The sequence below is a fragment of the Oncorhynchus mykiss genome, chromosome 25 (assembly GCF_057628025.1).
Source record: "Oncorhynchus mykiss isolate SJ-2025 chromosome 25, ASM5762802v1, whole genome shotgun sequence".
Lineage (NCBI taxonomy): Eukaryota > Metazoa > Chordata > Actinopteri > Salmoniformes > Salmonidae > Oncorhynchus > Oncorhynchus mykiss.
Genome location: NC_143046.1, coordinates 12,007,222 through 12,033,541, shown reverse-complemented (window position 1 = coordinate 12,033,541; position 26,320 = coordinate 12,007,222). Strand labels below are relative to the sequence as shown.

Below are 26,320 nucleotides of genomic sequence, written 5' to 3'. Positions count from 1 at the left end.
TCTCTTTCTGTCTCTATCTCCCTCTCTGTTATATATTTCTCTCTCTGTGTCCGCCTGATGCAACATGTCCCATTCAAATTCTAATCAGTGTCTCATCTTCAGGCAGACACTGTCGGAATATGCAGCTCACTAAAATGAGATAAAATAACACTATACCGCTCTCTTTCTACCTCTCTCCATCTCTGTGTCCTCTTTCTCTCTCCATATCTGTATCCTCTTTCTATCTCTCTCCATCTCTGTATCCTCTTTCTACCTCTCTCAATCTCTGTGTCCTCTTTCTATCTCTCTCCATCTCTGTGTCCTCTTTCTATCTCTCTCCATCTCTGTATCCTCTTTCTATCTCTCTCCATCTCTGTGTATCCTCTTTCTATCTCTCTCCATCTCTGTATCCTCTTTCTATCTCTCTCCATCTCTGTGTATCCTCTTTCTATCTCTCTCCATCTCTGTATCCTCTTTCTATCTCTCTCCATCTCTGTGTATCCTCTTTCTATCTCTCTCCATCTCTGTGTATCCTATTTCTATCTCTCTCCATCTCTGTATATCCTCTTTCTATCTCTCTCCATCTCTGTATCCTCTTTCTATCTCTCTCCATCTCTGTATCCTCTTTCTATCTCTCTCCATCTCTGTATCCTCTTTCTATCTCTCTCCATCTCTATATCCTCTTTCTATCTCTCTCCATCTCTGTACCCTCTTTCTATCTCTCCATCTCTGTATCCTCTTTCTACCTCTCTCCATCTTTGTATCCTCTTTCTATCTCTCTCCATCTCTGTGTCCTCTTTCTATCTCTCTCCATCTCTGTATCCTCTTTCTATCTCTCTCCAACCCTGTATCCTCTTTCTATCTCTCTCCATCTCTGTATCCTCTTTCTTTCTCTCTCCAACCCAGTATCCTCTTTCTATCTCTCTCCATCTCTGTACCCTCTTTCTATCTCTCTCCAACCCTGTACCCTCTTTCTATCTCCCTCCCTCTACCGCTAACTCCCACGCAGGCATCTGAAAATGAGAATGTGTTGTTTGACATGAGCCCAGTCTTTGACTGTTGTTGTTGTTGTTGTTGTTGTTGACTTCAGCTGCCTCTTCATCACCAGAGCCATCAGATGCAAGGTTCAGTCAGATGTCCTGCCTTACGCAGATTTGAAGTGTTTTGCTTTCTGAGAGATATATTTAATAAGGCCTGCAGTACATAAACACTCCATCTCTCTGTTCAGATCCCCAGATCCTCTTTCACTCTTCTTCTTCTTCTGTTACCACCTGGGTTTTTATATCTGGAGTCAGTAGCTTTGGAAGAAACTACAACACAATATGTTGAGTGTGTTGGAGATGTGTGTTTTGAAGACTGTGACTGAGACTGAGGTTGTGTCTCTAATTGCACCCTATTCCCAATGTAGTGTACTACTTTTGACCAGAGCCCTATGGGAATAGGGAGCCATTTGAGACGCAGGCAAACGTTTGTGTGTTCTGTGAAATTGCATCTTTCAACTTCACAATAGTCATTCTTGCCCCTGTGTAGAAGCCATGCTGTTCTGTGGCCGGACTCCAAATTGTGCTTGAAATAAAATGGATGATGGTTTCATAACAACAAATAGCCTAGATTATACCCCTCAAACTGAACTCTGGACCTCCAAGCCAGTTCCACTGCTTTTTTTTATTGTTCCCCTCTAGTCAGGGACTGATTTAGACCTGGGACACCAGGTGGGTGATTCCCCTCTAATCAGGCACTGATTTAGACCTGGGACACCAGGTGGGTGATTCCCCTCTAATCAGGCACTGATTTAGACCTGGGACACCAGGTGGGTGATTCCCCTCTAATCAGGCACTGATTTAGACCTGGGACACCAGGTGGGTGATTCCCCTCTAATCAGGCACTGATTTAGACCTGGGACACCAGGTGGGTGATTCCCCTCTAATCAGGCACTGATTTAGACCTGGGACACCAGGTGGGTGATTCCCCTCTAATCAGGCACTGATTTAGACCTGGGTCACCAGGTGGGTGATTCCCCTCTAATCAGGCACTGATTTAGACCTGGGACACCAGGTGGGTGATTCCCCTCTAATCAGGCACTGATTTAGACCTGGGACACCAGGTGGGTGATTCCCCTCTAATCAGGCACTGATTTAGACCTGGGTCACCAGGTGGATGTAATGAATTATCAGGTAGAACAAAAAAGCAGCGGGTTCTGGACCTCGTGGGGTCAGAGTTGAATACCCCTGGCTTATACCATCTCAGTATTTTACTCTGCAGCATGTAGAGTGCATTAAATATTAAAGGCTCTGTTGGAATTTGCATCAGTGTTCTGATCGCTCCTAAGTCAATCTATAATTGTACTTCTTTCTCCCCCCTTCATCTCGTATATAATGCCCTACCCCCCCATCCCTCCTCCCTTCATCCTTCTTTCCCCATCCCTCCTCCCTTCATCCTTCTTTCCCCATCCCCCCCCCCCCCCCCCCCTCTCCCTACTCTCCCTCTCCGTCCATCCTCTCTCCTCTCAGGTGAATGATTGAGAATCAGAGCGATCTCCATGCTGTGAGACCCCACCCCATGCTCCTCCCTCCTCTCAGGGGATGGCCAAGGTCCAGGATGGACACACAAACACATGTGACAGGTACACTACACTTCCTCCCTATGTAGGGCACACAAACACATTATTTCTCATAGGACATTTCATAGGACATTTCCTACCACATATACACCCTACATAGGACATTTCCTACCCCATATACACCCTACATAGGACATTTCCTACCCCATATACACATTACATAGGACATTTCCTACCCCATATACACCCTACATAGGACATTTACTACCCCATATACACCCTACATAGGACATTTCCTACCCCATATACACATTACATAGGACATTTCCTACCCCATGTACACCCTATATATATGTGTGTGTGTGTGTGTGTGTGTGTGTGTGTGTGTGTGTGTGTGTGTGTGTGTGTGTGTGTGTGTGTGTGTGTGTGTGTGTGTGTGTGTATGTGTATGTGTATGTGTGTATGTGTATGTGTATGTGTATGTGTATGTGTATGTGTATGTGTGTGTGTGTGTGTGTGTGTGTGTTCCCGGTGCAGCCCTGCGATGTTAGAAGAGAGCCAGGATGGTATGGACAGTGGTAGCCTGACTCCTGGCCCAGCTTCAGCTCGACAGGTCTGCATTCAGCGCCACCCCAGCCAAGGCTTCGGATTCATAGCAGGCAGCCAGAGACCAGTCATCGTACGCTCTGTCTCTGCAGGTAGGCAGGGATCTGTGTGTGTGTGTGAGCGAGACCGATAGAGTGAGAGATAGATGGAGAGACGATGTGAGTGTTTTCAGTTTGATGTCTACTACTGTATGTCCGTCTGTTACACATAGACTAAGTGTCCCTCTGCATGTGTGTGTGTGTGTGTGTGCGTGTGTGCGTGTGTGCGTGTGTGCGTGTGTGCGTGCGTGCGCGTGTGTGTGCGTGCGTGCGTGGGTGCGTGCGTGCGTGTGTGCGTGTGTGTGTGTGTGTGTGTGTGTGTGTGTGTGTGTGTGTGTGTGTGTGTGTGCGTGTGTGTGTGCGTGCTGTCCCAGACGGCCCGTCCATCGGCAAGCTTCTCCCTGGAGACCAGATCCTGGCCATCAATGAGGAGGTGGTGAGCGAGGCTTCCCGGGAGAGAGTCATAGACCTTGTAAGGTAACATCCTTTATATCACCACAGAGGAGGGTGGAAGGAGGGGGGAGGATGGGGGAGGTCGAGGGGTGGTTGGTTTGGCGAGGACGGTAGAGCGAGGGGTTGGGGGGGTAAGGAATGAGTGGAGGAGAAGAATCCAATGCTATGTGTCTCTAGGTTGTTGTTCATCTATAACCTACACCTGATGTGAGTCTATGACCGACACCTGATGTGAGTCTTTAACCTATACCTGATGTTGGTCTATGACCTACACCTGATGTGAGTCTATGACCTACACCTGATGTGAGTCTATAACCTACACCTGATGTGAGTCTGTAACCTACACCTGATGTGGGTCTAGGATCTACACCTGATGTGAGTCTATGACCTACACCTGATGTGAGTCTAGGACCTACACCTGATGTGAGTCTAGAACCTACACCTGATGTGAGTCTAGAACCTACACCCGATGTGAGTCTAGAACCTACACCTGATGTGAGTCTAGAACCTACACCTGATGTGAGTCTATAACCTACACCTGATGTGGGTCTAGGACCTACACCTGATGTGAGTCTAGGACCTACACCTGATGTGAGTCTGTAACCTACACCTGATGTGAGTCTAGAACCTACACCTGATCTGGGTCTAGGACCTACACCTGATGTGAGTCTATGACCTACACCTGATGTGAGTCTAGGACCTACACCTGATGTGAGTCTGTAACCTACACCCGATGTGAGTCTATGACCTACACCTGATGTGGGTCTATGACCTACACCTGATGTGAGTCTATAACCTACACCTGATGTGGGTCTAGGACCTACACCTGATGTGAGTCTAGAACCTACACCTGATGTGAGTCTATGACCTACAACTGATGTGAGTCTATAACCTACACCTGATGTGAGTCTAGAACCTACACCTGATGTGAGTCTATGACCTACAACTGATGTGAGTCTATAACCTACACCTGATGTGGGTTTAGGACCTACACCTGATGTGAGTATAGAACCTACACCTGATGTGAGTCTAGGACCTACTCCTGATGTGAGTCTAGAACCTACCCTGATGTGAGTCTAGGACCTACACCTGATGTGAGTCTAGAACCTAAACATTATGTGAGTCTAGGATCTACACCTGATGTGAGTCTAGGACCTACAACTGATGTGAGTCTATAACCTACACCTGATGTGGGTTTAGGACCTACACCTGATGTGGGTCTAGAACCTACACCTGATGTGAGTCTATAACCTACACCTGATGTGAGTATAGAACCTACACCTGATGTGAGTCTATAACCTACACCTGATGTGAGTATAGAACCTACACCTGATGTGAGTCTAGGACCTACTCCTGATGTGAGTCTAGAACCTACCCTGATGTGAGTCTAGGACCTACACCTGATGTGAGTCTATAACCTACACCTGATGTGAGTCTATAACCTACACCTGATGTGAGTCTAGAACAGTGGTTCTTAACCTGGGTTCGATCGAACCCCAGGGGTTCGGTGAGTCAGTCTCAGGGGTTCGGTCGGAGGTCAAGACACACATCCGATTCATATGATTCGTGATGACACGCTCCGCTTGGCCATCATTGGCTGCAGGTGATCACGCTACATCGCTTGGCCTATCTGTGCTGCAGGGAATTTGGTGCGCTCAGTAGTCGACTTGTGACTGTCGTGATGGTACGTCTTGTGATTTCTTTCTTAATATTTTAATCCCTTCATACTTACTATGTCAAGCAAAAAAGGAAAGTGGTCGGACGAATATGTACAATATGGATTTACATGTATAACGGAAAGTGATGGGAGTCAGTGTCCTAACTGCATGATATGCAATGCCAAGTTGAGCAATTCTAGTCTAGCACCGGCAAAACTAAGAAAACACTTCCTTAAGCTGCATGGAGATGGAAAATACAAGAACACAATGCTAGCTGAATTCAAGGTGAAGAGAGCCAGATTCGATGAAAAGGCTACTCTGCCTGTTCTCGGCTTTGTACCCATCAACAAACCGATCCTCACAGCATCGTACGAAGTTGCTTACCTGATCGCAAAGCAGGGCAAACCACACACCATTGGTGAAACACTCATAAAACCAGCTGTGTTGAAGATGGCGAATATCATGCTGGGAAAAGAGGCTGAAGTTAAGTCCCAAATCCCAAATTCCTCTTTCAAATGACACCATCGGCGACAGAATAGAGGACATGAGCAAAGACATCTTGGCTCAAGTAGTTGCAGATCTGATTTCAAGCCCGGTAAAATTCAGCCTTCAACTCGACGAGACCACAGACGTTTCGAATCTAAGCCAGCTTGCTGTATTCGTGCTCTATGTGAAAGACGCCGTGATAAAGGAAGATTTTTATTTTGTAAGCCTCTTACAACAACAACTAAGGCAGCCGATGTGAAGAAACTTGTGGATGACTTCTTCAAAGACAACAATCTTTCGTGGGATGCTGGGAAGAAAGTCTGGTTTTGGTGCGCTAGTGAAAGCCGATGCACCACACATCATTGTTACGCATTGTATTCTGCACAGGCATGCGTTGGCAACAAAAACCTTGCCTCCAAAACTGGCAGAAGTATTAAAAATTGTAGTAGAATGCGTTAACTATGTGCGAACTAGTGTCTTCAGTGAGCTGTGTAAAGAAATGGGCTCTGAATTCGAAGTACTTCTGTACCATTCTAACGTTAGGTGGTTATCCCGGGGACAGGTGCTGAATCGTGTTTTTGCCGTGCGTGTGGAATTAGCCCTGTTTTTGCAAGAGCACCAACATTGTCATGCAGATTGCTTCAAAAATTCTGAGTTCATTCTCATTTTAGCGTACATGGCCGATATCTTCGCAGCTCTCAATCATCTCAATCAAAATATGCAGGGCGGTGGAGTCAACATCATCGAAGCGGAGGAAAACCTGAAGGCTTTTCAAAAAAAGCTACCGTTATGGAAACTACGAACAGAGAACAATAACTTCGCAAACTTTCCCCTGCTGGACGACTGTGTAAGTAAGATCGAAGATGTATCTGGAATCGGAGACATTTCTGTACCCGCGGAACTGAAGCAAGCAATTGCCACGCACTTAGATGAGCTTGCAAAGTCTCTCGACGGATACTTCCCTACAAGAGAGTCATGTCCAGCATGGGTGAGACAGCCGTTCACGTTTAGTGTTGAGACAACAGATGTCAATGATGAATACCTCGATGAAATCATTGAAATTTAGCAGAGCCAGGTTCAACAGCGACTCTTCAGAACAACAACGCTTTCAACGTTTTGGTGTCAACAAATGGTAACGTACCCTGTTATTGCTAAGAAAGCTCTGGAGATTTTCATACCGTTTGTTACAACATATCTTTGCGAGCAATCCTTTTCGAGGATGCTGGACATAAAAACGAAGAAAAGGAACAGACTTTGTTGCGAAAATGACATGAGAGTGGCACTTGCCAAGGTGAAGCCGCACATTTCTGAACTGGTCTCTGAAAGGCAACAGCAGAAGTCACACTGATTTGCAGTAAATATTCATTATTATGTTTTTGTTTTTGTGTGAAAATGTTTTGATGATTTTGTTCTTTGAACACAGTGATGTTGATGCACGGTTCATTTTGTGCACCAGTCAAATATATACCTATGTTTTGAATTAGATTTTTTTTTTCAAGGGTTCGGTGAATGCGCATATGAAACTGGTGGGGTTCAGTACCTCCAACAAGGTTAAGAACCACTGGTCTAGAACCTACACCTAATGTGAGTCTAGGACCTACACCTGATGTGAGTCTATAACCTACACCTGATGTGAGTCTATAACCTACACCTGATGTGAGTCTATAACCTACACCTGATGTGAGTCTAGGACCTACACCTGATGTGAGTCTATAACCTACACCTGATGTGAGTCTATAACCTACACCTGATGTGAGTCTATAACCTACACCTGATGTGAGTCTTGGACATACACCTGATGTGAGTCTAGAACATACACCTGATGTGAGTCTAGGACCGCCACCTGATGTGAGTCTAGGACCTACACCTGATGTGAGTCTAGAACCTACACCTGATGTGAGTCTAGAACCTACACCTGATGTGAGTCTATAACCTACACCTGATGTGAGTCTATTACCTACACCTGATGTGAGTCTAGGACCTACACCTGATGTGAGTCTTGAACCTACACCTGATGTGAGTCTATGACCTACACCTGATGTGAGTATAGAACCTACACCTGATGTGAGTCTAGGACCTACTCCTGATGTGAGTCTAGAACCTACACCTGTTGTGAGTCTAGAACCTACACCTGATGTGAGTATAGGACCTACACCTGATGTGAGTCTTGGACATACACCTGATGTGAGTCTAGAACCTACACCTGATGTGAGTCTATAACCTACACCTGATGTGAGTCTATACCCTACACCTGATGTGAGTCTAGGACATACACCTGATGTGAGTCTAGAACCTACACCTGATGTGAGTCTATGACCTACACCTGATGTGAGTCTATAAGCTACACCTGATGTGAGTCTAGGACCTACACCTGATGTGAGTCTAGAACCTACACCTGATGTGAGTCTAGGACCGCCACCTGATGTGAGTCTAGGACTTACACCTGATGTGAGTCTAGAACCTACACCTGATGTGAGTCTAGAACCTACACCTGATGTGAGTCTAAAACCTACACCTGATATGAGTCTAAGACAGGACGAATCTTTGGAGGAAATGTTGTTCTTAGCTCATTCAATGTGTGAACTCACACAACACATTAAGAGCAGAATATTTGCATTAAATGCAGCAGCAGTACAGCGGGAATAGTTCTGTGAGTTTGAAGGCTAAAGTCATGGGGAAATAGTCTGTCTCTAAGCCTCGTGTTCCATGGAAACACAATGAGACAGATGAGTCATTGAATCATAGAGAACAGAGAGGAGGTTTTGCAGGTAAAAACACTACCGTTTCTTCCAAAGCCACAGCTCTAGTGTTACCTAACCCACTCCACACTGCTCTCTCCTCTCGTGTCTGCTGCCTGTCCTCTCTATAGATGCTGCAAAGACTCCATAGTTCTCACCGTGCTGCAGCCTCACCAGGTAACAATACACAGCTCCCGCTCAATGTTTCTCTCATCGTCTCCTTGACATTCTCAAGCTCTATCTCTATCTCTTTATCCCTCCATTTCTCCTGTTCTCTCTGCCTCCGTCTCTCTCTGCCTCCGTCTCTCTCTGCTCTCCCTCTCTTTCTGCCTCCCTCTCTCTCTGCCTCATCTCTCTCTGCCCCCTCTCTCTCTTCCTCCCTCTCTCTCTGCCTCCGTCTCTCTCTGCTCTCCCTCTCTCTCTTCCTCCCTCTCTCTCTGCCTCCGTCTCTCTCTGCTCTCCGTCTCTCTCTGCTCTCCCTCTCTCGCTGCCTCCGTCTCTCTCTGCCTCCGTCTCTCTCTGCTCTCCCTCTCTCTCTGCTCTCCCTCTCTCTCTGCCTCCGTCTCTCTCTGCTCTCCCTCTCTCTCTTCCTCCCTCTCTCTCTGCCGCCGTCTCTCTCTGCTCTCCCTCTCTCTCTCTGCTCTCCCTCTCTCTCTTCCTCCCTCTCTCTCTGCCTCCGTCTCTCTCTGCTCTCCCTCTCTCTCTGCCTCCCTCTCTCTCTGCCTCCGTCTCTCTCTGCTCTCCCTCTCTTTCTGCCTCCCTCTCTCTCTGCCTCCCTCTCTCTCTGCCTCCTTCTCTCTCTGCCCCCTCTCTCTCTGCCTCCCTCACTCTCTGCCCCCTCTCTCTCCCTCTCTCTGCCTCCCTCTCTCTCTGCCCCCTCTCTCTCCCTCTCTCTGCCTCCCTCTCTCTCTGCCCCCTTTCTCTCTCCCTCTCTCTCTGCCCACTCTCTCTCTGCCCCCTCTCTCTGCTCTCCCTCTCTATCTGCCTCCCTCTCTCACTGCTCTCCATCTCTCTCTCTGCCTCCCTCACTCTCTCTGCCTCCCTCTCTTTCTCTGCCTCCCACTCTCTCTCTGCCTCCCTCTTATTCTCTCTCTCTCTCATTCGCTCTCTCACTCATTCTCTCATTCTCTCTCTCCGTCCTTCTCTCTTTCCCTCATTCTCTCTAACCTCATTCTCTCTCTCCTCTCGCTCTCTCAATATCTCTCATTATCTCTCTCTCTCATTCTCTCTCCCTCATTCTCTCTCTCCATCATTATCTCTTTCCCACATTATCTCTCTCCTTCATTCTCTCTCTCCTTCATTCTCTCCCTCCCTATTTTTACTGTGTGTCGTGTGATTGTCAGTAAGTACTCTTCAAACACACTAAAAACAAATGGTTCTATACAGTGCCAAATAGGTGTTATTTGTCTTGTGACCATAGCTGAACCCTTTTTGGTGCTGTATGAAAAGTTTTTTTTGAGGTTCTAGGTTCTACTTGGTTCAAGGTTCTACATGGAACCTGTATGGTGCTATAAATCAAATCAAATTTTATTTGTCACATGCGCCGAATACAACAAGTGTAGACCTTACCATGAAATGCTTACTTACGAGCCCTTAACGAACAGTGCACTTCAAGAAGAGTTAAGAAAATATTTACCAAATAAACTAAAGAAAAAATTATATTATACGAGGCTATATACAGGAGGTGCCGGTACCAAGTCAATGTGGAGGCTGTATACAGGGGGTACCGATACCGAGTCAATGTGGAGGCTATATACAGGGGGTACCAGTACAGAGTCAATGTGGAGGCTATATACAGGAGGTGCCGGTACCGAGTCAATGTGGAGGGTATATACAGGGGGTACCGATACCGAGTCAATGTGGAGGCTATATACAGGGGGTACCAGTACAGAGTCAATGTGGAGGCTTTATACAGGAGGTGCCGGTACCGAGTCAATGTGGAGGGTATATACAGGGGGTACCGATACCGAGTCAATGTGGAGGCTATATACAGGGGGTACCAGTACAGAGTCAATGTGGAGGCTTTATACAGGAGGTGCCGGTACCGAGTCAATGTGGAGGCTTTATACAGGAGGTACCGATACCGAGTCAGTGTGGAGGCTTTATGCAGGAGGTACCGGTACCGAGTCAGTGTGGAGGCTTTATACAGGAGGTACCGGTACCGAGTCAATGTGGAGGCTTTATACAGGAGGTGCCGGTACCGAGTCAGTGTGGAGGCTATATACAGGGGGTACCGGTACAGAGTCAATGTGGAGACTATACACAGGAGGTACCGGTACAGAGTCAATGTGGAGGCTATATACAGGAAGTACCGGTACCGAGTCAGTGTGGAGGCTTTATACAGGAGATACCAGTACCGAGTCAGTGTGGAGGCTATATACAGGAAGTACCGGTACCGAGTCAGTGTGGAGGCTTTATACAGGAGGTACCGGTACCGAGTCAGTGTGGAGGCTTTATACAGGAGGTACCGGTACCGAGTCAGTGTGGAGGCTTTATACAGGCGATACCGGTACCGAGTCAGTGTGGAGGCTTTATACTGGAGGTACCGGTACCGAGTCAATGTGGAGGCTTTATACAGGAGGTACCGGTACCGAGTCAGTGTGGAGGCTTTATACAGGGGGCACCGGTACCGAGTCAGTGTGGAGGCTTTATACAGGCGGTACCGGTACCGAGTCAGTGTGGAGGCTTTATACAGGAGGTGCCGGTACCGAGTCAGTGTGGAGGCTATATACAGGGGGTACCGGTACAGAGTCAATGTGGAGACTATACACAGGAGGTACCGGTACAGAGTCAATGTGGAGGCTATATACAGGAAGTACCGGTACCGAGTCAGTGTGGAGGCTTTATACAGGAGATACCGGTACCGAGTCAGTGTGGAGGCTATATACAGGAAGTACCGGTACCGAGTCAGTGTGGAGGCTTTATACAGGAGGTACCGGTACCGAGTCAGTGTGGAGGCTTTATACAGGAGGTACCGGTACCGAGTCAGTGTGGAGGCTTTATACAGGAGGTACCGGTACCGAGTCAGTGTGGAGGCTTTATACAGGCGATACCGGTACCGAGTCAGTGTGGCTTTATACTGGAGGTACCGGTACCGAGTCAGTGTGGAAGCTATATACAGGAGGTACCGGTACCAAGTCAGTGTGGAGGCTATATACAGGAGGTACCGGTACCGAGTCAGTGTGGAAGCTATATACAGGAGGTACCGGTACCAAGTCAGTGTGTAGAGGTATATGTTAGAGGTCATTTGTACATGTAGGTAATTTGTAGGGACCGGTGAAATGACTATGCATAGATAATAAACAGTGAGTAGGGGTGAAGTGACTATGCATAGATAATAAACAGTGAGTAGGGGTGAAGTGACTATGCATAGATAATAAACAGTGAGTAGGGGTGAAGTGACTATGCATAGATAATAAACCGTGAGTAGGGGTGAAGTGACTATGCATAGATAATAAACAGTGAGTAGGGGTGAAGTGACTATGCATAGATAATAAACAGTGAGTAGGGGTGAAGTGACTATGCATAGATAATAAACAGTGAGTAGGGGTGAAGTGACTATGCATAGATAATAAACAGTGAGTAGCAGCAGTGTACAAAATAAATGGAGGCGGGTCAATGTAAATAGTCCGGTGGCCATTTAATTAAAGAACCCTTTATAAAGAACCATTAAAAACCCTTTTACAACCCTTTTACAACCCTTTTACAACCCTTTTACAACCCTTTTTGGGGCGATATAGAACCCTTTTTTATAGTTATTTTTATGGTTCTTTATGCAACCTTTATAGAAACGCTCTACACTGAGTGTACAAAACATTAGGAACGGCTTCCTAATATTGAGGTGCAACCCCCTTTTGCCCTCAGAACAGCCTCAATTCATCAGGGCATGGACTCTAGAAGGATGTCAAAAGTGTTCCACAGGGATGCTGGCCCATGTTGACTCCAATGCTTCCCACAGTTGTGTCAAGTAGGCACGCCCCCAAATATTCAAATGAGCCGCTGCTCATACATTCAGTGGTGGAAGGGTACCGAATTGTCATACTTCGGTGAAAGTAAAGATACCTTAATAGAAAATGACTCCAGTAAAAGTGAAAGTCACCCAGTAAAATACTACTTGAGTAAAAGCATAAAATTATTTGGTTTTACATATACTTAAGTATCAAAAGTAAAAGTATAAATCATTTCAAATGTCTTATATTAATCAAACCAGATGGCACCATTTTCTTGTTTTTGTTATTTACGGATAGCCAGAGTCACACTCAAACACTCAGACATCATTTACAAACAAAGCATTTGTGTGTAGTGAGTCCACCAGATCAGAGGCAGAGAGATGACCAGTGTCATGACGTTGGCCTGGGGGTAGGTTTGTGACAGTCATAAATACCTCTTCCCCCCTTTTTCCTCTCCCCCCTTTTTCCTCTACTGATGTGACATTTGAAAATAATTTTGCACGCCCAATTTTTCAGTTTTTGATTTGTTAAAAAAGTTTGAAATATCCAATAAATGTCGTTCCACTTCATGATTGTGTCCCACTTGTTGTTGATTCTTCACAAAAAAATACAGTTTTATATCTTTATGTTTGAAGCCTGAAATGTGGCAAAAGGTCGCAAAGTTCAAGGGGGCCGAATACTTTCGCAATGCACTGTATATTCTGGTTATCCGGCCAATTGAACATATGCGGTGGTACTTAATGAATATGATGTCAGTTCGGTTGTCATCTGAGACATTCTCATCAATGATAGGATGACATAAACTCTACAGTGGAAAGTCTGCACATTGTAGTTATCGGAGTCACATGGAATTGTTGTTCAATTTAAATGTTTGAATATAAACGTATTGGTGAAGAGATGAAATGTAATTTTAGCTTCTAAATGAGAGATTTGGGTTTTCATAAGGTTAGGGCTCTGCTCAATCAGTGGCCCGCCCCTGTGAAGAGACATGGGTTAAAAAACTTTTCAAACACACCCTTCTCCCTCCACTATATAAAGCCTTGACGAAAATGTAACCTCCTGTTCCAAGTATGTGAGGTCTGCAGCCTCTGCGTTAAAAGGACTAACATGTCAACTACAGAAGTAAACCAACCTCAGCGTGAGCTTTGGCTGCGAATGGTATGAACTTCGAACTCTTATTCACTACAGAAGTGATACTTCCTAGCCGTTGAGTTAGCAGCAGCAGCTGCAAATGCGGGCTAGGAAAGAACAGACAGAGTATTCTGTCTACCACACAACGACGTTACTACAACTTATCCAAGTGACCACCAGAGACATTCTTCAAAGGACTCGGTTTGGCATCACGGCCTTCCATCTACCACCAACCTACCGAAGCGCAGCTCAGAGTAAATATTTATTGCATTTTCCTTTTCCAAATGGGCGGTAATTTAGAATGCATAAGATACTGTATTTACGATAGCACAGCTTCTCCCTTTGTCCCTTAGTCTTCCCGCTCTTTCACTCAATCCAGACCCTTTTCATATCTGTTCCGCCCCCTAGGGACGTTTTCCTTTATGACGTAATTTGTAATAAGGTATAATTAATTCTGTGTATATGTAATTCTGTGTGATTAGTTAGGTATTTAGCAAATAAATAATTAAACCCAATTTTGTATTGCTGATTCAACTTGTTAGCCAGGGTTTGTGAAGATAACCAATAATTTACAACTTTCAGATGAGACTGAATTAAGGTGACGATTAATATTGACTGCTATTGATGTAAAATATTACTAGGTCTTTAAGAGTTTATTGGAAGATAACAGCTCTGTAAATATTATTTTGTGGTGCTCCGACTCTCCAGTTAATTACATTTACATGATTAGCTCAATCAGGTAATATTAATAACGGAGAAAGAATTTTATAGAATAGCATGTCATATCACTTAATCCGGCATAGCCAAAACGACACCAGGGATGTTCTCTGTTTAGTGAGTCCACCAGATCAGAGGCAGTAGAGATGACCAGGGATGTTCTCTGTTTAGTTAGTCCACCCAGATCAGAGGTAGCAGAGATGACTGGGATGTTCTCTGTTTAGTGAGTCCACCAGATCAGAGGCAGAGAGATGATCAGAGATGTTCTCTGTTTAGTTAGTCCACCAGATCAGAGGCAGTAGAGATGACCGAGGATGTTCTCTGTTTAGTGAGTCCACCAGATCAGCGGCAGTAGAGATAACTAGGGATGTTCTCTGTTTAGTGAGTCCACCAGATCAGAGGCAGTAGAGATGACCGAGGATGTTCTCTGTTTAGTGTTCTCTTGATAAGGGTGTGAATTGGACCGTGAATTGAACCTGTCCTGCTAAGCATTCAAAATGTAATGAGTACTTTTGGTTTTCAGGGAAAATGTATGGAGTGAAAATTATATTATTATATTTTGGAATGTAGTGAAGTAAAAGTTGTCAAAAATATATATAGTAAAGTAAAATACAGATACCCCCCCCCCCCCACCCCCACAAAAAAACATAGGTAATACTTTAAAGTGTTTTTACTGAAGTACTTTTCTCCACTGCGTACATTTTAATTATCACTAAAAGCAGAACTAACCCGTTTTTGAACTGCAAAGAGCCATTGGGCTCAAAGGGTTCTTTAGGTCTGTATGGTTCCACATAGAACCATCACCCTTCCCAAAGAAGGCTCATTTGTTTTAGTGTGCAGTGCTACTCAACAAAATCACCTTTATAGATTACATGGATACTGCTAGAATGTCTTGCGTCAACAGTCTGTTTCAAAAGCACTGTTTTGTGCACAAACACGTATCAGTTATTTTGTTGCCTTTGTAATTACAGACTTACAGGCTCAGCCAGGCATGTAATTAAACGTTAATGTAAAACGTCCTAATTATTTAACCATCTAACTACATCTCGTTTTTGCCAAACATAACTAAATGGTTTCAAAGCATTAAATCAAATGAAAACTTTTCTAATTTGTTTAATTTTATTATTAATTCAGTGAATAAACCCTAAATGTCTTATAAGCTATGGAGATGTACTGCGATGTTGTTTCTCCCTCTCTTTTCTCTCTTCCAGTCACCTGTTTCTCCTCTTTCCTCTCTTCCAGTCACCTGTTTCTCCTCTTTCCTCTCCTCTCTTCCAGTCACCTATTTCTCCTCCTCTTTCCTCTCCTCTCTTCCAGTCACCTGTTTCTCCTCTTTCCCCTCCTCTCTTCCAGTCACCTGTTTCTCTTCCTCTCCTCTCTTCCAGTCACCTGTTTCTCCTCTTTCCTCTCCTCTCTTCCAGTCACCTGTTTCTCCTCTCCTCTCTTCCAGTCACCTGTTTCTCCCTCTCTTTCCTCTCTTCCAGTCACCTGTTTCTCCCTCTCTTTCCTCTCTTCCAGTCACCTGTTTCTCCTCTCCTCTCTTCCAGTCACCTGTTTCTCCTCTCCTCTCTTCCAGTCACCTGTTTCTCCCTCTCTTTCCTCTCTTCCAGTCACCTGTTTCTCCCTCTCTTCCAGTCACCTGTTTCTCCCTCTCTTTCCTCTCTTCCAGTCACCTGTTTCTCCTCTCCTCTCTTCCAGTCACCTGTTTCTCCTCTCCTCTCTTCCAGTCACCTGTTTCTCCTCTCCTCTCTTCCAGTCACCTGTTTCTCCTCTCCTCTCTTCCAGTCACCTGTTTCTCCTCTCCTCTCTTCCAGTCACCTGTTTCACCTCTTTCCTCTCTTCCAGTCACCTGTTTCTCCTCTTTTCTCTTCTCTCTACCAGTCACCTAAGTCAGCCTTCATAAGTGCAGCTAAGAAGGCCCATCTGAGAACTAACCCGCCCAAAGTGCGCTTTTCAGAGCAAGTGTCCTTCAGTGACCCAGATTCAGTAAGTATACTCTTCCTATCTCTCTCTCTCCATTTGTGTCTCCCTCTCAGTCGTTCTTGCTTTCTCAGTCTAATTCTCTCTCACACTCTCCATTTTTCTCTAACACAATTTCTCTCACTACTCACTCTTTCCCCACTTCTCTCTAAAAAGTTCTGTATTTATTCTCTCTTTACCCTGGGCCTGTGCCTGTCTCCTGGCTGATTAAACATGGCCGAACATCCTCTTCCTCTTTGGGTAGCTGACTACCTGCACCATACAAAACAGCCTTGGGTCCAACATAGTGCAGCTTTTTGATTATAAATTGTTCTCCTCCAGATCGATGTCCCCTCTCTCTGGTAGAGCACAGGTTGCACCTCTAAGATGTTTGTTACATTGGGCACATTTTGAATTCAGCTGCAGCAGCAGCGTTACAGTGTTAGGCTGGCTGAGAGCAGACATGTAAAGTCCCTGCTTGGCTGTGAAGGCCCTCTTCCTACTGCCACGGAGCTCTGAGTAAGTGTCCCAAATGGCACTCTATTCCCTACATTAGTGCACTATAATAGGGCCCAGGTCAAAAGTAGTGCACTATATAGATAATAGATTACCATTTGGGATGCAGACCTGAGTCCTCTTCTCGAAGCCCAGAGGGGTTGGCTCTACAGGTAAGCCAACGAGTTTACCTCTCACTGTTCCTATTGGCAACTGTTATGCAATTTATGAATAACACATTAGGCTTAAACCTGTCTAGGACACAGGTTCCGCTAACGGAACCCCCCAACATTCTGCTGAAAAGGCAACGTTCCAACCGGAGAATTCGTTTTTGTCTACAGAGTAATGGAACGCAAGGCGATATAATGACTACTGCGCGTAACCAGGAACTGGCATTCTGCCAGACCAGTGACTCAAATAGCTGCCATCCGGTCCCACATCGCACTAGAGACTTCATTGCACGTTCTACTGACTGTTGACATCTAGTGGAAGGCGTAGGAAGTGCGAACAGATCCATATCTTATTTGGATGTGAATAGGCGATGAGTTGAAAATCAACCAGCCCCAGAATTTCCACTTCCTGTTTGGAAGTTTGCCTGCCCTATTAGTTCTGTTATACTCACAGACATAATTCAAACAGTTTTAGAAACTTCAGAGTGTTTTCTATCCAATAGTAATAATAATATGCCTATATTAGCATCTGGGACAGAGTAGGAGGCAGTTTACTATGGGCACGCAATTCATCCAAAGTGAAAATGCTGCCCCCTACACCCTTTGATTCTGTTAAAGGAAAAGATAACAGGGGAGCTGATGGGAGAGAACTAGGAAGCTAACAGGAGAGATAACCAGGGAGCTAACGGGAGAGTTACCAGGGAGCTAACGGGAGAGATAACTAAGGAGCTAACGGGAGAGATAACTAGGGAGCTAACGGGTGTCACGAACTTCAAAATGAGCGGACCAAGGCGCAACGTACATTGAGTTCCACATCTTTTTAATACAAAGTGAAACTAGAAACAAAACAACAAAACTTACAAAGAACGTGAAGACGTAGTGCCCAAACACACTAACACAAACACTATTCCACAAAGCAGGTGGGAGATAGGGCTTCCTGAATATGATCCCCAATTAGAGGCAACGATTACCAGCTGCCTGTTACCAGCTACCGGGAGAGATAATGGGGAGAGTTACTTGGGAGAGATACTGGGGAGAGTTACTTGGGAGCCAATGGGAGAGTTACTTGGGAACTAACGGGAGAGATACTGGTGAGAGTTACTTGGGAGCTAACGGGAGAGATACTGGGGAGACTTACTTGGGAGCTAATGGGAGAGATATTGGGGAGAGTTACTTGGGAGCTAATGGGAGAGATACTGGGGAGAGTTACTTGGGAGCTACTGGGAGAGATAATGGGGAGAGTTACTTGGGAGAGATACTGGGGAGAGTTACTTGGGAGCTAACGGGAGAGATACTGGGGAGAGTTACTTGGGAGCTAACGGGAGAGATACTGGGGAGAGTTACTTGGGAGCTAACGGGAGAGATACTGGGGAGAGTTACTTGGGAGCTACCGGGAAGCTGGAGCTCGGCAAATTCAAATTACAAAATTGTAATATTAAACATTCATGAACATACAAGTGTCCTACATCATTTAAAAGCTTAACTTCTTGTTAATCAAGCCGCTTTGTCAGATTTCAAAAAGGCTTTAAGGCGAAAGCATACCATGCGATTATCTGAGGACAGTGTCCCTCATAGAAAAGCATTAAAAACATTTTCCAAACCAGCAGATCTCCTGAAGACCTTCATTTGAAGACCTTCCTTTGCAATCCCAAGGGTTCCAGCTACACAAGAAATGGTCAAAAAAGTCAGTTTATTGTCTGTTTAAAGTCAGTTTATTGGCGCGTTTGATTCAGTAATCCACCTGTTCCACTAGTTCAACATGCATACAAAGGAATCCCAAAAGTTACCAATTAACTTCATCCAAACAAGTCAAACAACGTTTCTAATCAATCCTCGGGCACCCTAATATGTAAATAAACAATTAAATTTAAGACGGAATGGAGTATGTTCAATACCAGAGATAAATAACGAGGTGTGCGCCCTCATCCACGCACTCCACAAGACTACAGTCAAAATGAGAGCCACCTTGAAAACTACAACTACTAATTCATCAAAAAACAAGCCTGAAACCCTTTCTAAAGACTGTTGACATCTAGTGGAAGCCATAGGAACTGCAATCTGGGAGCTATTTATTTGTATATCCCATAGACAAGCGTTGAAATGGACAGTGACCTCCCAAAATAATTCTGGATGGATTTTCCTCGAGTTTTCACCTGCAATATCAGTTCTGTTACACTCACAGACATTATTTTAACAGTTTTAGAAACTTCAGAGTGTTTATCCAATGCTACCAATTTTATGCATATCCTAGCTTCTGGGCCTGAGTAATAGGCAGTTTACTTTGGGCACGTCATTTATCTAAACTTCCGAACACTGCCCCCTAACCCTAAGAGGTTTTAATTTAAACAGCTACCGGGACAACTTCCGGTGAAACTGTAGGGCGCGCAATTCAAATAAATAATCATTAAAAATGATGGATATTAAACATTTAGGTACATACAAGTGTCTTACATTGGTTAAAAGCTTAAATTCTTGTTCATTCACATACTTTTTGAATAATAATAATGATTTGTCATCCAAAGGGTCCCAGCTATAACATGTAGTGTCGTTTTGTTAGATAAAACACTTCTTTATATCCCAAAAGGTCTGTTTAGTTGGCGCCATCAATTTGAGTAATCCACTCATTCGACATGCAGTGAAAGGAATCCAAAAAGCTACTGCTAAACTTTATTAAAACAAGTCAAAATACATTTCTATTTAATCCTCAGATACCCTAAAATGTAATTAAACTACAACATTTCATACAGAAAGAAGTATGTTCAATAGGAAAAACGATATTAACAGGTGCGTCCTCTTAGTCTCGGGCGCATACATGAATTTCCAAGTCTGTGTCCATGTGTCCGTTTTGGAAGTAACAAGCCTGAAACCTTGAAAAAAGACTACTGACACCCAGTGGAAGCTATAGGAATTGCATACTGGGAGCTAGATTACATTTTTTCCGTATGCGTCCCATTGGAAGAGCATGGGCTCTCAAAACAAAACAAAATTCTGGTTGGTTTTTCTTTGGATTTTCTCCTACCATATCTATTGTATTATAATCTCCTTTATTATTTTAACATTTCTACAAACTTCAGAGTGTTTTCTTTCCAATGGTACCAATCATATGCACATCCTAGCTTCAGGGCCTGAGCAACAGTTTACTTTGGGCACATCAGCCAGGCGGTAATTGAGAAAAATAGACCTTAGCCTTTAAGAACCCCTTTTGGTTCCAGGTAGAACCCTTTTGGGTTCCGTATAAAACCTTTCCCCAAAGGGTTCTACCTGGAGCCAACAGGGGTGTAGTTTAGAATTCCTCCTAGTCCAACGTGGCCTCTCTCTAAGACCCAAGGAGGATGATGGTGGCAGAAGTAAAGGTTGAATTTAGCATAACAGGCTGTGCTGTGTGAGCCGAGCATGGAGCAGAGCAGTGCAGGGTCTGCCTCCAAAATGACACCCTATTCCCTGCATAGTGCTGTATTGGCTCCTATTCCCTACATTGTGCTCTATTGGCCCCTATTCCCTACATAGTGCTCTATTGGCCCCTATTCCCTACATAGTGCTCTATTGGCCCCTATTCCCTGCATAGTGCTCTATTGGCCCCTATTCCCTACATAGTGCTCTATTGGCCCCTATTCCCTACATAGTGCTCTGTTGGTCCCTATTCCCTACACAGTGCTCTATTGGCTCCTATTCAATACATAGTGCTTTATTGGCCCCTATTCCCTACATAGTTCTCTATTGGCTCCTATTCCCTACATAGTGCTCTATTGGCTCCTATTCCCTACATAGTGCTCTATTGGCCCCTATTCCATACATAGTGCTCTATTGGCTCATATTCCCTACATAGTGCTCTATTTGCTCCTATTCCCTACATAGTGCTCTATTGGCTCCTATTCCCTACATAGTGCTTTATTGGCCCTTATTCCCTACATAGTGCTCTATTGGCCCCTATTCCCTACATAGTGCTCTATTTGCCCCTATTCCCTACATAGTGCTCTATTGGCTCCTATTCCATACATAGTGCTCTATTGGCCCCTATTCCGTACATAGTATTTGGGACATATCCATAGTAGATCGTCGCTGGCTGAACATCTCTTTCCCTCCAGGTCGATAAACTTCAGAAGCTCAGGTTAGGTGGTCTGCACTGATAAGCAAGTCCAAACCAATCAATCCCCACTCCCAACCTCTGATCACAGGAGGCGGATAGACTTGATTAAAAGCTCTGCCGAAGGGGTATGGTCTGATCTTTACCAATCGCTCCACCTCCTCTCTCTCTCCCTCCCTCTGCCTCCACCTCCTCTCTCCCTCCCTAAGCCTCCAGCTCCCCTCACCTCCCTCCCTCTGCCTCCACCTCCTCTCTCCCTCCCTAAGCCTCCAGCTCCCCTCACCTCCCTCCCTCTGCCTCCAGCTCCCCTCACCTCCCTCCCTCTGCCTCCAGCTCCCCTCACCTCCCTCCCTCTTCCTCCAGCTCCCCTCACCTCCCTCCCTCTGCCTCAAGCTCCCCTCACCTCCCTCCCTCTGCCTCCAGCTCCACTCACCCTCCCCAAGAATAACTGAATAATTCCTCAAAGACCCCCCCATCCCCCAAGAACCCCCCCCCCCCGTCACCAAAGACACCGTCCCTCAATGCACCAACAACCAACAGACAAAAAGAGAAAGACAAAGGAAAACAATGCAAAAAAAACTAAAGACATCAAGGACAACAAAAATCATAACAGCAAGGCAAAGTGAATATGTTTCGATGCATGTATGGAACTATTTACTTGCGTGTATGTGTGTGTGTCCGTGTGTGTGTGTGTGTGTCCGTGTGTGTGTGTGTGTCCGTGTGTGTCTGTGTGTCCGTGTGTGTGTATGTGTCCGTGTGTGTGTGTGTGTCCGTGTATGTATGTGTGTCCGTGTATGTGTGTGTGTCCGTGTGTGTGTGTGTGTGTCCGTGTGTGTGTGTGTGTGTGTGTCCGTGTGTGTGTGTGTGTGTGTGTGTGTGTGTGTGTGTGTGTGTGTGTGTGTCCGTGTGTGTGTGTGTGTGTGTCCGTGTGTGTGTGTGTGTGTGTCCGTGTGTGTGTATGTATGTGTGTCCGTGTATGTGTGTGTGTCCGTGTGTGTGTGTGTGTCCGTGTGTGTGTATGTATGTGTGTCCGTGTATGTGTGTGTGTCCGTGTGTGTGTGTGTGTCCGTGTGTGTGTGTGTGTCCGTGTGTGTGTGTGTGTGTGTGTGTCCGTGTGTGTGTGTGTGTGTCCGTGTATGTGTGTGTGTGCATTTGAATGAGAGTGTGTGTATGTGTCCAAACACCTGCCCGGCATCAGCCTCAGGAAAACAGGTGTTAGCTGTAACAACGCTGCCTCTCAGTGTCATTCAAATGTACTATTTGTTTTGTTTTATTTTTACATTTTTTTCCTTTTCTCTTTGACAGTCATTCTATCCCCCGCCCAGCAATTCCACAGCCCCTCCCTCAGCCCCTCCCACCTCTCTCTGCTGGCCACTCTCTTCGGATTTCTACAAACCGTATATATTTGATATACAGTGCCTTGCGAAAGTATTCGGCCCCCTTGAACTTTGCGACCTTTTGCCACATTTCAGGCTTCAAACATAAAGATATAAAACTGTATTTTTTTTGTGAAGAATCAACAACAAGTGGGACACAATCATGAAGTGGAACGACATTTATTGGATATTTCAAACTTTTTTAACAAATCAAAAACTGAAAAATTGGCCGTGCAAAATTATTCAGCCCCTTTACTTTCAGTGCAGCAAACTCTCTCCAGTAGTTCAGTGAGGATCTCTGAATGATCCAATGTTGACCTAAATGACTAATGATGATAAATACAATCCACCTGTGTGTAATCAAGTCTCCGTATAAATGCACCTGCACTGTGATAGTCTCAGAGGGCCGTTAAAAGCGCAGAGAGCATCATGAAGAACAAGGAACACACCAGGCAGGTCCGAGATACTGTTGTGAAGAAGTTTAAAGCCGGATTTGGATACAAAAATATTTCCCAAGCTTTAAACATCCCAAGGAGCACTGTGCAAGCGATAATATTGAAATGGAAGGAGTATCAGACCACTGCAAATCTAAATCTACCAAGACCTGGCCGTCCCTCTAAACTTTCAGCTCATACAAGGAGAAGACTGATCAGAGATGCAGCCAAGAGGCCCATGATCACTCTGGATGAACTGCAGAGATCTACAGCTGAGGTGGGAGACTCTGTCCATAGGACAACAATCAGTCGTATATTGCACAAATCTGGCCTTTATGGAAGAGTGGCAAGAAGAAAGCCATTTCTTAAAGATATCCATAAAAAGTGTTGTTTAAAGTTTGCCACAAGCCACCTGGGAGACACACCAAACATGTGGAAGAAGGTGCTCTGGTCAGATGAAACCAAAATTGAACTTTTTGGCAACAATGCAAAACGTTATGTTTGGCGTAAAAGCAACACAGCTGAACACACCATCCCCACTGTCAAACATGGTGGTGGCAGCATCATGGTTTGGGCCTGCTTTTCTTCAGCAGGGACAGGGAAGATGGTTAAAATTGATGGGAAGATGGATGGAGCCAAATACAGGACCATTCTGGAAGAAAACCTGATGGAGTCTGCAAAAGACCTGAGACTGGGACGGAGATTTGTCTTCCAACAAGACAATGATCCAAAACATAAAGCAAAATCTACAATGGAATGGTTCAAAAATAAACATATACAGGTGTTAGAATGGCCAAGTCAAAGTCCAGACCTGAATCCAATCGAGAATCTGTGGAAAGAACTGAAAACTGCTGTTCACAAATGCTCTCCATCCAACCTCACTGAGCTCGAGCTGTTTTGCAAGGAGGAATGGGAAAGAAATTCAGTCTCTCGATGTGCAAAACTGATAAAGACATACCTGAAGCGACTTACAGCTGTAATCGCAGCAAAAGGTGGCGCTACAAAGTATTAACTTAAGGGGGCTGAATAATTTTGCACGCCCAATTTTTTAGTTTTTGATTTGTTAAAAAAGTTTGAAATATCCAATAAATGTCGTTCCACTTCATGATTGTGTCCCACTTGTTGTTGATTCTTCACAAAAAAATACAGTTTTATATCTTTATGTTTGAAGCCTGAAATGTGGCAAAAGGTCGCAAAGTTCAAGGGGGCCGAATACTTTCGCAAGGCACTGTACCATATGATCAACTGAAGTTAATTCAAGGAGAAAGAGAGAGAGAAAGGGGGGTGGTCAGAGACAGATTGAGAGGTAGAGACTATTTAGAGACTATGTAGGGAATAGGGGCCAATAGAGCACTATGTAGATTGAGAGGTAGAGACTATTTAGAGACTATGTAGGGAATAGGGGCCACTAGAGCACTATGTAGATTGAGAGGTAGAGACTATTTAGAGACTATGTAGGGAATAGGGGCCAGCGGAGGAGGACCGTCTCTCTCTCCCTGTATCACGCCTCCACCCAGGAGAGGAGGACCATCTATCTCCCTGTATCAGGCCTCCACCCAGGGGAGGACCATCTCTCTCCCTGTATCAGGATTCCATCCAGGGGAGGAGGACCATCTCTCTCTCTCCCTGTATCGGTATACCAGGGGTCTAATACCATGCAGTCTAATCCAGGCTACACGGGATATCTATGGTATTATCATGGGTGCTATCGATCCCCCTCAGCCCCCTGGCTGCTGCGTGTGTGTGTGTGTGTGTGTGTGTGTGTGTGTGTGTGTGTGTGTGTGTGTGTGTGTGTGTGTGTGTGTGTGTGTGTGTGTGTGTGTGTGTGTGTGTGTGTGTGTGTTTGTGTGTGTATATATATATATATATATATATATATATATATATATATATATATATATATGCCATGCCTGAGGGGATGCTTGCTTTCCTGGCAATGAAAGACCAGGAGTCAGTAATTCTCCCGTTAGCTCCTCTGTCAAATCTATCAAACTTTGCTTGTCACATGCGCTGAATACAACACGTGTAGACCTTACCACGAAATGCTTACTTACAAGCCCTTTTAAAAGGGTTCTCCTATGAGGACAGCCGGAAACCCCTTTAGGTTGTAGATAGCACCTCTGGATGGTGTAGCCAGGCTGACGTCTTATGTGGATACATCTGTAGTGACGTCAGTCTGTTCTAAATGATGCTCAGATTTACTGTAGGAATCATATCATTTCCTCTCATCAGATATAGTAGTTGCTCAATATTATTACATTTGAGTCATTTAGCAGACCCTCTGATCCAGAGCGACATACAGAAGCAATTAAGGCTGAGTGCATTGCACTTTCGGTTACTGGCCCAACGCTCCTAACCACTAGGGGCTCCACTGTCCATCTTCCCCCATTCCCCTCTCTCTTCTCTCTTTCACTCTCCCTCTGTCTGTTCACAAAGTGATTTTCAGACCATCAGTGGATACACGTGGTGTATGTTCAAAAGTTTGGGGTCACTTAGAAATGTCCTTGTTTTTGAAAGAAAAGCACATTTTTTGGTCCATTAAAATAACATCAAATTGATCAGAAATACAGTGTAGACATTGTTAATGTTGTAAATGACTATTGTAGCTGAACCAAAAAAAATGTGCTTTTCTTTCAAAAACAAGGACATTTCTAAGTGACCCCAAACTTCTGAACGGTAGTGAATAACGAGGGCTTTGAGTCACCAACTCTCTCTACTTCCCCCATTTACCCTCCTGGTGACACCACCTCTGGAGAGAGTGAATACCTGTCACGGCCTGTCTCCCTACCTGAACTGAAATCAACTCCGGCAGAGGAAACCTTTTCTGATGAGTGGCTGATAAAAGCAGAATAACCTTGAGTCATCATACCTCCTGCAGCTCTCCCTGACCTACGCAACCACCACACTTTATAGTCTATTCAGCCGTCTAGCTTCCAATTGTACCTGCCGCACCGGCGCATGCATATTAACTTGATGCATTGAGGAAATGTAGTAAGCTGTTCTTTAATCACAGCACAATATATCCAGGCAGGGGTCCTAAAGCTGAGTTGTGTCCCTATTCAGGCTGCCCCGGTTCAATTAAGGTATTGCTCCTCCATGGAACTCGGAAAGCTCCAGCCTGGTCCCTTCTGAACAGCTTTTAGATGGAATGTACTTCTCTCTGCACATTCCACAGTTCCGGAGTTCCGACTTCATTTAATTATAGGCCTGATCCCCTACTCTGGGGTTGATTAAATGTACTGTACCATGTTGATGTAGAATATTAACCCTTTAAGTACTTTCTCAGCTACCTCATCTTACCTCTCTCTTACTGCTAGAAGAGGCACTAAGGTTTTACATTTGCTCTCTCTTTCTCTCCCGCCCTCTACCTCTGCGTCTCTCCCTCTCTCTCTCTCTCTCTCTCTCTCTCTCTCTCTCTCTCTCTCTCTCTCTCTCTCTCTGTCTCTCTCTCTCTGTCTCTGTCTCTCTCTCCCTCTCTCTCTCCCT

The 26,320-nt window shown here is 45.0% G+C and overlaps 1 protein-coding gene across 2 annotated transcripts in view; it reads left to right on the top strand.

Moving 5' to 3' along the window:
• The first annotated feature begins 2,523 nt into the window (after positions 1-2,523).
• The window catches only part of LOC110504557 (FERM and PDZ domain-containing protein 3), a 52,077-nt gene continuing 28,280 nt past the window's right edge, over positions 2,524-26,320 (top strand). Inside the window, exons 1-5 of one of the 2 annotated variants that reach the window (XM_036969707.2) lie at positions 2,524-2,602; positions 3,077-3,237; positions 3,558-3,660; positions 8,650-8,695; positions 16,198-16,302. In XM_036969707.2, coding sequence (XP_036825602.2) covers positions 2,562-2,602; positions 3,077-3,237; positions 3,558-3,660; positions 8,650-8,695; positions 16,198-16,302 — 456 coding nt within the window. In that variant the 5' untranslated portion in view covers positions 2,524-2,561. Of the gene's footprint in view, positions 2,603-3,076; positions 3,238-3,557; positions 3,661-6,639; positions 8,696-16,197; positions 16,303-26,320 lie in introns of those variants that run through there. The other variant, XM_090220134.1, reaches the window with a different exon arrangement.